The sequence below is a fragment of the Tiliqua scincoides genome, chromosome 3 (genome assembly GCF_035046505.1).
Source record: "Tiliqua scincoides isolate rTilSci1 chromosome 3, rTilSci1.hap2, whole genome shotgun sequence".
NCBI classification, from domain to species: Eukaryota; Metazoa; Chordata; class Lepidosauria; order Squamata; family Scincidae; genus Tiliqua; species Tiliqua scincoides.
The window spans coordinates 112,109,895-112,125,085 of NC_089823.1; the positions used below are offsets into that span (position 1 = coordinate 112,109,895).

Consider the following 15,191-nt stretch of genomic DNA (forward strand, 5'->3'; position numbering starts at 1 on the left):
AGGAGGTATTACAGCAGAGATCAAGTGACTTAAGAGTCCTGAAAAGCTGCGGTCTCTGGTGTGGCTCCTCTATCTGAGCAACTCACTGCTAAGGCAGAAGGATGCTCATCTCTAAACTACCAGTATTTAACATTGCTTTTGGTTGAATCCCATAGTTTTTACAATGGAAGTCATTCTGTTTGGTCAGGATGCAGCACTAAAGAGCTTCTTGGAATTTATTCTAGAATAGACATAGTGGGACACAACTGGTTTCCCGCCTGTGCTTCTCTCACACATTGCTTTGCTAAAATTTATAGTATCTTCCATATGTCTAAGCAAGGCATCTGTATTTAAAATATCTTAGTCATTTGTATGCCATTCAGCCACTTCTACTTACATTCAGTGAAAAAATGTCTTTTTTGGAAGTACCAGGAAAAGCATTTGTCTTTTTTTTAATCTTCAAAATTAGTAATTCAAAGCGTACATGACCTTTTCCAAAGCTAAGGTGTTGCTCCTCAAGGGGGTTCATTAGGAATGCTAGCCTTCTCAAGGATTACTTTAGGGGCTACACTGTAACAGTGCTAAGGTCCATAAGTATATTTTGTATTGGCAACCTTCAGTCTCGAAAGACTATGGTATCGCGCTCTGAAAGGTGGTTCTGGCACAGCGTCTAGTGTGGCTGAAAAGGCCAATCCGGGAGTGACAATCCCTTCCACACCGGGAGCAAGTGCAGTCTGTCCCTGGTCTGTCTCCCTGGCTATGCCTGGTCCCTAGTTGACAACCCAGAGGAAAAATCATATTGGTGCAGAAACCAGAGCCTCTGGATATGGAGTGGTTAGCCTAAAGAAAGATGGCTTTCTCCCAAACCTCCTCCCACAAATGACTCTCCAATACGTCTAAATGCTGACCAAGGCTGTATACAGACTTAACTAGCCTTGCTTTCTGAAAGAAGCAACAAAGCAGTATTGGATAGCTTCCAATACTTAGTTTCATTTCAAATATATTTGTTTTATTGAGGTTATGAACGAAAATATTAAATGACAATGGCCTGAGGTGGAAAAGGTTCACTGAGGTGGCAAAGTTGTCATAGCTGCACCACGTCAGTCTATGGGACTTGCATCATTGACTTCTCGTCCATATGCGCAAAAATCCTTCCACACAGAAAACTAGCATTCCAGAGAGAAGAATTCTAGCATCCCTTTCTCCCTAGCATCTAATGTTTTACAATAAAAAATGCATTTTTTTTATTTTTTTTTACACAGAAGACATTTCATCACATGAAGTCCCACCTGTGGCCTGGAGCCAAGACACAGGTTTACCTCCTCAGCGAGAACCTGGCTGGTATATGTTAAATTAAAAAGCAAACAAAGAAATGAAAACTTGGGTAAGATCCTCAGCAAGGGCCTGTTAGTCTTTCCTGAGAAAACACACACATTTAACACTTGTGCACATAAAATATGACAATATTGTCTTACACAGACTTTTGAGACTTGTACAACATAATCATATTCATTTTTTATAGTTAATTTGGGGAATGTTTGCTTGACCAAGAGCCATGGTAACTATGAATGGATGCTACAGCTCCTCCAATGTACTTAAATGTTTCCATGGCCAAAAAGCTTTGCAATATAGGGTCAACAAATTAGCACCAGGATCATGACTCCACTAGTACTAACCCTGGGAGGAGACTGTGTGTCTAAATCAGTTTGTCCAATGCCAGATTTAATAAAATGTAACCATTAATAAATACAGGCAGCTATTTAACAAGGAGAAACTGCTTAGTAAAATAACCATCTAATATACTACCAGCTAGTGAGGAGGATTTTACCACTTCTATGCTTCCCCACATGCAATTGGATGCAACAGATTTGTGGTAAAATTGCCCCCATAACTGCCAGTAGAATCCATTCACACATGACTGGTACTGGCATATTCTTTCCCATGATTTCATTCTATGTCCTGAGCCATGCGAGGTAGATCACTTAGAAAGGAGTATGCAGGCATCACTGCCACTACTCCAATCCAGACCCCGACTCTTGTTTTGGTTCTTTCCACAAAATCCTGCTCTTCCCAGACAGTTCCTTCTTGTCTGTGTTACAAGTACAGTGTGGGAAGAAAGCAAGAAAAGTTGGCTCCCATGCTTCTACTGTTAAGTATGCCTAGAAGTCAGCTACAAGAATATGGCACTAAATTACCATTGAGTAAATGGAGTGTCTTCATTCAATGTGCCATCCTTCACTTTACTCCTCTGAAAATGCATATACAACCATTACCCCTGCTAAGCTGCATGGCTATGCAGTTGCACAGCTCAAAGCTGAGCAGCTTGAGGTTTGGCTGAACCAGAAGTCAACAATAACATCATTGCCAAATGCTGAAAAATGTCTCACCCCACCATACAGCAAGTGAAGGGGTCCAGGCAGCAGTGAAGACACCTTACAGGGAATATTGTATACCACCAATAAAAGCTAAATGCCCTACTACCATCCCTGCCCACCAGTGATACTCTATTGTGTATGTGAGCCTTTACAAAATGAAAGTTGCCAAGTGCCTGGTGTGCTTCTGCTAAATTTTATTTGCAACTTAAAGGAAAGAAGGATTAAAACTTTCCTCTAGATAAGAAACTTTAAGTTTGTTCATTTTAAAAGTTTTTTAAAAGTTGCTTAAAAGGACTTGTATGAGCATGCCACGGATTTACAGATATACATTTCTTAAGGCAAAGGAGTATTAAGGCAATCCCATTCACACTTACCTGGGAGTAAGTTTCACTGAATTCTATGGGGCATAGTTCTGAGCTGACATAAGTAAGATTGTACAATAAGCCATTTTTTCTTACTTACTTTATATGCATAATTTAAAAAAACATTATTTCCAACCTGAGAAAATGTGTATTTCAAAATGTGAGGCGTCCTGTACCAGTGGTTATACTACCTACAGTAGTATAACAGTCAAGGAATAAATGTATTAATCTGCCTCATTCTTTTACTGCCAGCCTATTCCACTTGAGACTCATCAAGCCAGTCACAGCCCACTCGATTGTATGGTGGCCTGCTAGTCAGTTGAAAACTTCCTGTTTTTGCAGCTCCATGAGTCGCCAAAACAGAAAATGAGTATTACATGTAGTTGGTGGGCTGCATTCATGTGTCACAAGTTGCATAGGGCCCCCTTTGTAGTCCATCTGGAATAAGAGGATCAAGCTTAAGTGGCCATCCATGTAAAATTCCACAAAAGGCCATGTTGTGGAATTGGAGCCTCCACCAAGATAGTTTTGATGCAGCACCTGCTCCTATCAGCAGTTCAGGATATTTTTTTCTACTCCTGTATAGTACAGCTGCACTAATGGCACACATTTTGAGTAAGGGGCATTTAAGCAGCCACCTAAAGGCCATTTAATGGCCTAAAAGCCATGATCAGGAACGGAACCTGATTGTGCAAGGCACTTTTATACCAAGTGAGGAAAATATGATGCTCTGAGCTTCCACTTGCCCAGTGTGAAGATTGAATAGTTAAAAACGTATTGTATTTTTAAACTATTGAAAAGTGTTACATTCAAATGGAAGGAACAAGAGTCACAAAAGTCATTTAAAAAACATTTTTCAAAACACAAGTAGCAGCTGTCCAGTGCAAAAATAGTCTAAATTTGCGTGGGATCATAGCGCAGTCTCAAAAATGATTATTCCTTGAGAATCTGATACTGGTAAGTTGGTGATCGCATGACCATTTGAAACAACTTCAGGATAATTCTTCCTGACATAAACCTAGAAGGAGAAAAAAGTTCTTATGTTACTTTCATAAAACCATTTGTTCTAATTACCATGACTTAAGCACAAACACCAATTCTCCTTAGGAAAAACTTAACAAAAGAGACTTTATAAAAAAACCTCTTTTCTCTAAAAAAAATTAGTAAAATTATCTTCAGCTCTTCTAATAATTTACAGCAAAGCTAGAATGTGTCAACATATATGTCTGCCACCCCACTCAAAGTGGTAATAATTCAGATCAATAGATAACTTTATCACTCAACATTAAACTGATAAATAAAATCCTTTTACCGGCTCAGAAACGGAGATAAATTAAAAACAGGGTAACAAAGCAGCTCCGAAATCTAGTGTCTGCACAAGGGCTTTTCATTTTCACACATAAAAATGAGCACAATGGATTTGGATGTTAATATCAAGGTTGTAATCCCTGCATTTTACAAACTATGATTGACAACCATTGAAACTTCAAGATGTACGTATGAAATATCCCAACGTTTAATTTGCGCTGTGGAGCAGTCATAGAGCCCTATAGAAATGTGATCTGGGGATAGGGTGCCACAATAATAAAGGGAAAGGAAAAGCAGTAACAATGGCTCTACCAAGCAACTTCTCTAAAATGTAAGATGATACCAAATAATAGGACAGTTCTTTGCCGAGCCTTTGAGTTCTTGAATTCTACCAATTTCTAGCTGAACTGCGAGAGATACAGGTTTCCTGATAAATGTATAATCAGAACATAAAGGAAATGAAATGCTGTCAAGTTTCACTGTTCCACAATCATCAGTTTTTAGTAGCTGTATCATATCTCGGTTCCTTGACAGATGCATGTAACAAAATGAAATAATGTCAAGACTTGTGTGCTCTTATCGGAAAATGTGTTTGGGTGAAAAAGGACTTCAAAGTGTATTTTTTTCCCCCAAAGAAGAATGTGAAAAGTTTTGTTTGAGTCTTTAAAAAACACACACACACAGAAAATACACTATCTTCCCTAAGGCCGACATGTGTCATGAGCTAGGTCTAATATTCATGCTGTCCTGGAGATAGAGTATGAAACCATTCTTCAGTAATATACGTTTAGGGGGGATGCTCCCAGCAAAGTCATTATTTTGATAATAAACTGTTCTTCTCATATACAAATATGAGCCACAATTCAGTGGATCCCTTACGCATTGGAAATGTATTGCCAAGTTGCATCCAAAGTGTTTCTCTGTTCAACAGAGAACTGCACTCACTGAAGGGGCTTGCTCATGGAAGCAGAACTTCTTCCGTGAACTGAAGCTCCTTTTGTGAACACTGTGAAAACTTTATGCGACCTAGTGTGCACCATGAGACTTTATTTTTTTTCTAAGCATGAACATGTACACACACACACACACACACACACACACACACACACACACACAGAGAGAGAGAGAGAGAGAGAGAGAGAGAGAGAGAGCTTTTAAAATTTGTTTGGTTTCAAAACAGGGCTGTTAACTTATTTTTTTGCAAGCCTCCTACAGGGAGGGCTGCATGGAAGGCAGAAATTCAGCAGATGAACCTTTTCTCTTTACTGAATCTCTGTACTGGGATAAAGGTTCACCTCAAAATTTTTTACCTGTCATGGAGCTCTTTCGGGCACTGGAGTCCTTCCACAAAAATAGCTGACAACTTCAGCTTCAAAAGCATCTTAGGGCACAATTCCAACCAGGTCTACTCAGAAGTAAGTCCTATTTTTTTCAATGGGGCTTACTCTCAGGAAAGTGTGGTTAGGATTGCAGCCTCAGGATTCTACACACACATCATCTAGTGGCTAGTGTGAAATTCTGAGAAAGAGTGCCTGGCATTATACATTACGGTGAGCATACGGAGGGCTGTAAATGCCCACTCCTCCATGAACTGGTTCTGTGCACAGTAAGCATTTGAACTGAGCAACAGCTAAGTGAGAGAAAATGAGAGTGTGTGCATGCACACATGCAACAAAATCAGTAACAAGTATTTCAAGAGTGACAAATGCTAATAAGCCTTGATTCCTTGTTGACTATCCTGAAAGAAAAAATCAAAGATGAAAATGTTCAGTTGATATTATAGTTACAGCAAAGGAGGTGGAGCCAGTGCTCAGAAGGCATAAGGTGAGTCTACGTCAGTCATGAGCAAGACACTTTCCCCTTTGTGTGGTCCTAGGATCTTATTATGACACCAGGCAGGGCCTAGGAGAAGGGGGTAAAGGGGGTTATTTTGTACCTGGGCCCAGGGTCAGAAAGGGGGCCCAGGAGCCAAAGGTGGGGGCCCAGAAAGTTCCTGGGACCTGAAATTTTGCCTATCTCACCTGAACTTGCTGCCAGCACATAATGCTGGGGCACAACCTGTAGTGGTTTGGGAGGTGACTTAGACCTGGACCAGCCACAAAGCTTCCTGGGTGACTTTGGGCCAGTCACTTTCTCTCAGCCTCACTGTGTACACTGCCCTGAGCTCTTTGGAGGAAGGGCGGTATAAAAATGGGAAAAATAAAATAAATAACTCTTGCTGCAGGCCATACACACCAGGCCCAGGAAAGCATCCATGACCCTCCTTAACACAGTGTCAAATGTGGGAGGAAACTGCCCTGCTACAGTAGCTCTTTGGCTTGTGGATCCCATAACCATGTAAGAGTGTATAGAAGCTCAGGGACCCAGCTGTGGGGCTACAGCTGCTGCAGAAGTTCATTTTGATCCATTTTAGTGTGAGCCTAAATACGATGAGGCCAATTTCCTGCAATCAATTTTCTATATTTCAAAAATTTTAGAGAGACTTAGGAGTGTGTTTGGTTTTCCATATTACTTTATCTAGCTGCTAATGCCGCATGGTCGGGTAGACCTGGGCTCTGCATCAAGAAGCCTAGTAGACCTGAGCTCCAAAGACCATTGTGGCTGTCAGCACCCTCCCCTGCCCTATTTTGCCCCCTGTTCTGCCTGCCCCCATTGTCCCCCTTCCCCTTTGGGAAGGGGCCCAGAAGAAACTTTGTACCCCCTGACAAAATTCCTCTCCTAGGCCCTGACAACAGGTTTCAACATCTGGGAAATAAGCTTTCACATGATATGCCCTGCCCCTCCTACAAAGAATGGAATGATTCATCCATACTTATTTAATGGCTTCAAGTTCATTAACATTGATCTGTATGTATGTTTATATTATCTCATATATTAAAGCAAAGCCAAGAAGAATCAAAGAACCATCACTAAATGAAAGAATGGAAAAGCCTTTGAGAAGCAAAACCTAGCATTGACACAGAGCAAGACAAGGAAGTGTTTTTTTTTAAATGCCTGCCAAGGTTTCAATATTAGGGGCTGAAGACTCAGGGGTTAATCAATGTTACTCTTTGCCCCTTCTTTCTCATACTGTATAGGTAAACGCAATGCATAATACGGTATCGTCAAACTGTGCATTACCCCCTCCAATGTGCAATGCAGAGCATGATACTATCACACCACATATTGTGTTTACTGAGACATGACGTGGAAGAGGCAAAAAGAGGTAAGGAATGGCAGCAGCTCTGTGCCTTTCATTTCATCTAGTTAAGACCTTAAAATGATAGAATTTTAAGATAAAATTTTAACCCAACTCAAAAAAGCGAACTCTCTTTGAGAGTTTTAATGAGAAACTCTGCCACATTACCCTAGGACATAATGAAAGCAGGAGGTTTTCAACAATCTTACTGGAAGCTTCTCAAGGAAAAAAAACCCCACATGATTCTAATACTGCACCAAACAGAACTATGGCCATTCAATCACAATAACTACACTAAAAGTTTTGCTCTCTGAATATTCACCTTTGCTTTCCCCCAGATCAATGTTTTGGGAGAAATTACAAGGTTACCTAATTCAGCCCTGAATCATAAATGCTAACCCTCATTTGATCTAGATACCTATCTACATTCTTTTGCAGGGTTTGCATGCACAAAAGTTCCACAGCTGTTGTTCCAAGGTTTAAAAACATTCAAATTATTCTTTCAGGTCATTAGAATCACAGTTTACATGGAAGAGGGCTGTAATTGAAAGACTGGGATCAGGCCCTGAGAACAGGCACTCCTTCCTCCAACCGTTTTCCTTCTTCAGTGCAAGTTTGCCCATGGGTTTTAAGCTGTGCTCAGTGCCAAACGGGTTTTGTATTAAACTAGCATTTGAAACCAGAGTTTCAAGCTGATTTCAAATCCCTAATTAATAGCAAATCTGGTGAGCTAACCAGAGTTAAGGTCAGGGCTGATGTAGGCTTTAATTATGGATTTAAATTGATGGGGTGGGAGTGTAGGGGAATGTAGGGAAATTTGCTGCATGAAAGTAGAGGCATACGACAGGGGAGGAAACATGCAAATCTACAACCTGTTCCCAGTCCCTCAACCATGGTTAAGGAAATGAGAGCACTGTATATTCCAAATTCTGACTAGCTAACACAATAATTAAGTCAGCTGCTTTGATTTTTCAAACACCAAATGATACAGCAGGGATGAAGAAAATTCAATTCTGACCAATAACTAATCTTCCAATCACATTGGTGTCACCACTATGATGACCATTCTGTGCAAGTAATTGCTACTGCTGTGCATGGTGTAGCCAATGGAAGTTGAGTTGGTCAATGGATGAGAAAATACTATATGCAAAGTTGGACAGTTGAGCTGGCTCTTGAATACTGCTGTGGGCCTCTTCAACCTGTTTCCCATCAGTCTCTGGTGCTCAAATGGAACCATGCGTATGGGGAAAGGGATACCTTCAGGATGTCACAGCAGCAACCTCTCTCTCAGTAGGACTGTTGCCCTGGCTGGCATATCCTCCTGGCTTCCTTCATTTAACTTTGACCTTTATGCTCTGAGCACCTCACATGGGAAAAGAAATGAAAACCAAGCCCTGCCCCACACTCCTTAGAGAAAGTGCTGTGCCCTGTACTACATGCCCACAAGAATTCTACAGCCCAATCCTAACTTACGCTGGAATAGGCGGGCCAGAGGCTCAGCCAGGGGCAAGAGGAAAATTTTCCCCTTACCCTGGGGGGAGCATAAGTGTCAGATCCTGGCTTCGCCTCCCACTTCCCAACTGCATGTCCTGGGAACACTCACCGCCCGCCCTCCACCCACCCTGGAATGCCATCTTCTCCCCTCCTCCCCATCCTCCCCACACCTCCCCCAAACCCCTGAGTCAGCCACGATCAGTCATTGCAAACTTACCTCTCCCTGGGGCCTATGGCAGCACGGCGAGGCCGGCATACAACCATGCGCCAGCCTAACTCTCCTCAGAGTGGCATGAAAGTGCAAAGGACTTGCACCAGCCCAAGGTGCAGTTTGGATTGCACCCCTAGTCTCTAGCACCTCAAATATGATATCACAGTTTTTCTGTTTGCAGTCAATAGAAAAATTTCCTTTATATATGTTGCAGTACACATATATAAAATGCAAATTTGTCAATCAAAACAAGACTACAGGACCACTATGAAGCTTCATGCCTGACTACAACGTGTAAAAGTAGTGGGGGAAAGCCATGCATGATCAGAGTGTGTCTAGGACCACAGTGTGTATTATCTTCCCCACATGTATAAAAACAATCCCATGCCTAGTTGTTTTCAGCAACAGGAGCATGTCATTTTCAGCTCTAGGTATATATTATTCCAAATCCCAGTAATAAAGCACTGAAAAACAAGTGTTTATAATTTAAAAGCTATGAGAGCCTTAACTATAGTGGAGAGGATGGGGCTTTCTGAAATACTGAATATGCTAACTTGTGAAAAGTAAATGGTTGAGACAAACTTAATTACAACATTTTGTAAGGGAAGGGGCTGGTGGGAAGAGCTTTACCTGCTTTGCTGTTTCCATGAGGGATGCAGCTTCAGCCTTACCCACTTGTTGAACCATCTTGTAAAACAGGCTTTCTTCAGCTTGTAGCAAAATGTATGGCTCATCATATTCTTTCAGCCGTCCTGAATCCAAAACCTGATGAATCAGCCAAAACAAGCTGGTTAACAACAGGTGAAATCTGGCAACAACATACTTCTCACTTGGCACAACAGCCTGATTTTGCATTAACGCAGTCATTTTCAACCTTTTTCAGCTCATGGCACACTGTCAAGGCACTAAAATTGTCAAGGCACATTCCCAGTTTTTTTTATTTACATTAAATTAAGATACTACAATTAATTTTTAATTAATATAATTAATACAATTAAATCATTACATGACAAAGGGCACAATCCTAACCAGGTCTACTCAGAAGTAAGTCCTATTTTGTTCAATGGGGCTTACTCTCAGGAAAGTGTGGTTAGGATTGCAGTCAAAGACTTGGGGGAATGTGCCTGTGGGACTTACTTCTTACAAGGGACTTGATACCCAATCCTAGGCATGTCTATTCAGAAGTAAGCCCCATAATAGTCAATGGGGCTTACTCCTAGGTAAAGAAGGATCGGGTTGCAGCCTTCCTCTTGCTCACAGCAGGAGATGCAAAGCAGCTGCGGCTGCTCCTTTCTCACTGCTGCTGAGGGTCAAAGCAGCTGCTTCTCCCGCCCACAGCTGCTGCCTGACTCCTCTGGCCCCACGGTACACCTGAGGCTGCCTCAGTGTGTGCGAAACTAGTGTGCCACGGCACAGCGGTTGAAAACCACTGCATTAATGTAACAGGGGTTTCACAGGCAAAGAGTTAAATGCTTAGATACCCTTTTAACAGGAGAAGTAAAGTTGTGCTGTAACTATTCCTTTTAGTGACTTACAGTCACGTGCATTTATTATTTATTGATACACTGTAACAGAATACATGATGCTTTTCAGAGTTTTGAGAACAAAAATTAGGCAGTTGAAAGTCAGGATTACAGGGTGGGATTTTGTGGAAGGGACCAGAAAGTACATTATGGAAATTTATAACAAGACAAAACAGGGGTACAGGTAACCACCACCAAACTAATGAGTATCTTCAAGCCATCATAAAGATGTCATTAAGGCACTCATATAATGCATGAGCGCTAGCTGTTTTGCCAAATTCCTTTTCTAAACTTAGCCTAGAGAAGTTATGTCCACTTTAAGCTAATTAGTTCCGCTTGTCACTCAAAGTAGCCCTAATTCTGCAGAAAGCCCTGCTGAGTAGTCCCCATCACCAGGGTGGCTCCCCTCTCCTCCTGCAGAGGTCCTCCTTCCTTCCCTCTCCCCCAATAGCTTCTCTGGTCACTGCAGAAACACCTGGGTTCTCAGCAGCTCTTAGGCATGGCAACCACATTAGTCTCCAGCAGTCTCTGTTCCAGCAGCCTTCCAGTCTCCATTCAATCTGTTAGTTAGTTCATCAGTCAGATAGCCAGCCTGTCTGTCCTCTTTCCTCCAAGCCCCTTCCTCTTGCTCTCTCAGTCTTTCAAAGCTCCTTCCTTATACACCTACACACCCTTTCCTTCCTCCAGGTGCTGCTTTTAACCTTGAGGGCCTTGTTTCCTCCAAGTGGCTGTAGCTGTGCAGCACACCCTCTGCAATCCAAGGCCCTGGCTTCAACATCATGCCTCCCAGGGCAAGGGGCCACATGACACCACACCCCATCTCCTGAACATCTCCATTACACTGGCAGAATGCAAATGACACCATCTAAACTAAGACTTCTTCAATCAAAGGAATCAGTTCACTGAGAAGTGGAATTTAGATGTAGCAGACTCCAACCCATTTCTATACAACTCTTAAAAAGGATAGGAAACTGCTTATGGTCTAAGACCTGACAGTCCTAAAATTCTGGCTCTTCAATTCATCCTTTCCAAAGTCTTTTCTCTCATACCTACCCTTCCCATAGCTGTCCACTGCTAGCTAGGTCTTTTCCTTCATTCAACCTGCCTCTGAGTTCTCTGCCCCTTAGGCAGTCTTCTGGGGCCTCCTCCCTCTCCTCTAGTCATTCAGATGCCCCGAATCACTGCTCCTTTCACAGGGCCTGCTGGAGATTTTAAATAACAATCACCAACTACTTTCCTTTCCCACATAAGCAAGACTGGAAATCTTTAGTTTTTCCTTGTCAGTTTCTGCCACAGGCTTTACCATCACAAGTGCAGCATAGATTCCCCCTGCAAGAGCACATGGCCTTTTCTGGCTAATGGGCAATCCTCAATTGTTGTCAGGTTGGAGATGGGAACCACTTTTCACTCATGTATACTTCACCTTCAGTTCACCAACAGGCCCACAGCTTGCTTTGATCAATTCCCCCCCCCCCCATATCTCCAGCCAGGGCACCAGCCAATTATTCCAAAAGTCAATGGGATATATACATGGAGGTGATGTTGCAAAAGCTGAATTAGGAAGATCAGGGAAATCCATTATGATCCCTGGGGACAGAAACTCTGTGTACAGTCAGCTGTGAGCTGACTGCACTCAGCTTTGTGCTGTGTTCTGTGCTCATAGACCATATTTTTCCCAACCCTAATCAGGTCTCAGATAAAGCACGCTCACAGGATGTAGATTATAATATGTATCAGGAAATAGGATAAATAAAGCGAAAGATGTGCCAGGAAAACATATTATTTCTTTGCTCAAGTCCTTATCATACAAACAGAAGAGGAAAATACCTATCTTGAGGTTTCTGACAAATCAGGCAGAGGCTCTGTCAAAGACTCAGAACTCCCAAAAAATTGTATCCAAACAAATCAGTACATTAAAAATAAAGAGCTTTGAGACTGCTGTGACCTCAGGGACATACTTTTGACACTAAGTCTTCATTCATTTGCCAGTGTGATAAAATTGTCCTAACCATGTCAAGAAACAAGAACTCTTAAGGAGAAAAAAAAAATCTAATGCACAAATAACAAAACAAAAGAGGAAAAAACAAAATGAGGAAAGTTGGCCTTGAGAAATAAAATCCAAAATATGGGGGGGGGGGGGGGGGAAGATAATGACAACACTCAGTTCAAGGGTCACAATGTAGGCTGCAGTTCAGGTACTCTTCAATCAAGCAAAAAGCTTCCTGCAAGCCTTTAAAGGTAAAATGAGAGATTAAAATGTACAGTAAACTGACTGCCTTTGGATGTCAGGGGAAAAAAAAGCATTTGCAATGTCCTACAGAAGTGTGCACACAGATACTAACTCATCAGCAGGTTAGTCAGTGTCATTTAGCTAGATACTCAAATACTACTTGACACTGCAAATATTATTCCTGACACCCAAAGGCAGTCAGCTTACTGTACATTTTAATCTCTCATCTCTATTCTCTCTAATTTATATGTACAAGAATGCATTACAAATGTTACATTCATTGCAGTCCTTTATTTACTACAGTTAATCATAATTAAGAGTAGCTTTCTTAAGAGTTTAAGGGTAATTAAGTCTCTCATATACACAGTATCGGCACAACAATCAAGATGTCCTATAATTTGGAATTTTGATTTAGGTGCCTTGAATGTGTAATTTTTGAAAAGAAGTATAGTTCTTTATTGTGCAACCACTCCCTTCGAAATGAAAGGAAAAAGAAAACACACCATCTAAATATAGGCTTGGCTTTCTCCTGCAAAGAGCCACAGAGGGTAAAACTTTTAACGTACACAAAACTCAGTGTCCGCAGTGTATATCTGCCTCTTTAACAAAGCACTGTATGAAAAGATGCCTCCCTGTGGCTGCAGTGACTCCTTGTAGATGTGCTTCAAAATCCCAACTATCTCTCTGCTGCATGCTTTTGGAAAGGAAGGAGCATGAAGTATCATGCTACTGTTTATTAACCCACATGTCAATAAGATTTTTCCTCTAGAACAGGGGCCAGATGCAGGCCCGCAGTGAACCTCTATCCAGCTCAAGGCCAGCTTCTTGTCCCTGAAAGCCTCTGGCCCACTCGACTGAACGTGACCAGAGGTGTGCTCTGATTGCATCTGGAGGATGTTCTGAGGGCCAGAGAGGCTGAGTGAATGAGCCCACTCATTCATTCATCTAAGTTCCATCTCTAATTTATTTATTTAAATTTTATATTTAAATATTTTTTCTGGCCCTCAGCACTGCCCCAGATATTTCATGCGGCCCTCTGGCCAAAAAGTTTGGAGACCCCTGCTCTAGAAAGAAAAGGTGAGTGGCAGTTCTCTCTTTGCCCAAAATACAAGAAAGGAGATGGCAGGAAGGGGTGAGATTGTGAAGTGCAACTCTCTGCAGCTGCTCTAACAACCAGCAGTCACTACAGCTGTTTGGCCCTCTTTCCTTATAAGGCCTCAAGACACAACGTATCAACCAGAGCATAATTTTATGATCCAGATTGAGTTAAAATGTGAAAGTCCTCATCCCCTTCAAGTATCTTGCAAAACACCAGTCACGAAGTAGAGATACTTGGTTTGGCACATTCACTATTAGTGTATGCACACTGAGACTGTAGAATAGTGAATGTGCCGAAGAATTTGGCTTTGGATTAATCAAAACCCAAAATTAAATTATAATATTTAAAGAACACAAGGTCAAAAACAAACAACCACAATGAACAATGAGAGTATGGGCCATTAAAAAACCAAAATGGGTATTAATAATTTTGCAGTTACAAGGATTAACCAGTATTTCTCCTAGTATTGCCCTATGATGACACCTACAAGCATGTAATTTTCACTAAATCGTACTTGGGGACAGTTGGTCTCCCTTATGAACATTTTGGTACAAATACTATATTTTTTATATTTTTTCATATTCTAAGACTTAAAATACTTCAGCAGAATTCTAACTATTAATTGTCATGCCGGTTGTACTTCTGAGGACAAACTTTTATGGTTTCAGCCATTCACTATGTTCTTTAAGGTATAACGGCTCTACCTGGAGTTCATACAACTTGCAACATTACGTTGAGTCAAAGCTAAACATTCTCAACGGTGAACCATTGGCTTAATGTATGGATGGCAAAAATGGAAGGGATGAAAAAATAGCTTAGGCAGGCTGAGCTTTTTTCTCCCTGGTGGTCTCCCTGGTGATAATTCTAACTTCAGTTTCCGTGCTTTGCTGCCTGCCTAGGACTAAAGAAGTAGAGATTCTTGAGGCACAAGCCAGCTTGTGAGATCACACAGTCAACCTACAAAGCATGGAGCACATACAGGCTGGCAGCAGAAGCAAATGCAGATGCACTTTTACAAGAGGGCCTGCAGTTGGCAGGGTATTATCCAAGTGGCCTGTGAACTGTTCAATTCCCATCCCATTTTATAGTCCCTAGTTACTTGAAATTTAATTATTTTCACATGATATTTCCCATGCCATGGAACTATGCTTCAAGCAACTATCTGCAACAGCAAAGTGGTGTAAAGATCTGGTGGGAATTGCTGAGGGCTGCAAATCTTAACCAGCTAGCTGGAATGAAATAGTTAAAGGGGGGAAGGGGAGGAAAAAGATTGCAAGAGCAGTATATTCTACGATTATGCTATATTTCAGAATAGCACCTGATGTCAAGTCACAGATGTCAAAGCAGGGCCCAGGGCAAGGGATAGGCACTTCTATCCCAACGAACGCGTACATAAATTAAAATCAAAACTTATGACTTCAGCCAAGTTTCT

At 41.6% G+C, this 15,191-nt stretch overlaps 1 protein-coding gene across 1 annotated transcript in view; it reads right to left on the reverse strand.

Moving 5' to 3' along the window:
• Positions 1-740: 740 nt before the first annotated feature.
• Positions 741-15,191, reverse strand: part of ABCC4 (ATP binding cassette subfamily C member 4 (PEL blood group)) — a 191,298-nt gene continuing 176,847 nt past the window's right edge. Inside the window, exons 30-31 of the mRNA XM_066621149.1 lie at positions 9,538-9,672; positions 741-3,734 (exon numbers count right to left, since the gene is read on the reverse strand). Of these exons, the coding sequence (XP_066477246.1) occupies positions 3,627-3,734; positions 9,538-9,672 (243 nt within the window). The 3' untranslated portion in view covers positions 741-3,626. The remainder of the gene's footprint in view (positions 3,735-9,537; positions 9,673-15,191) is intronic.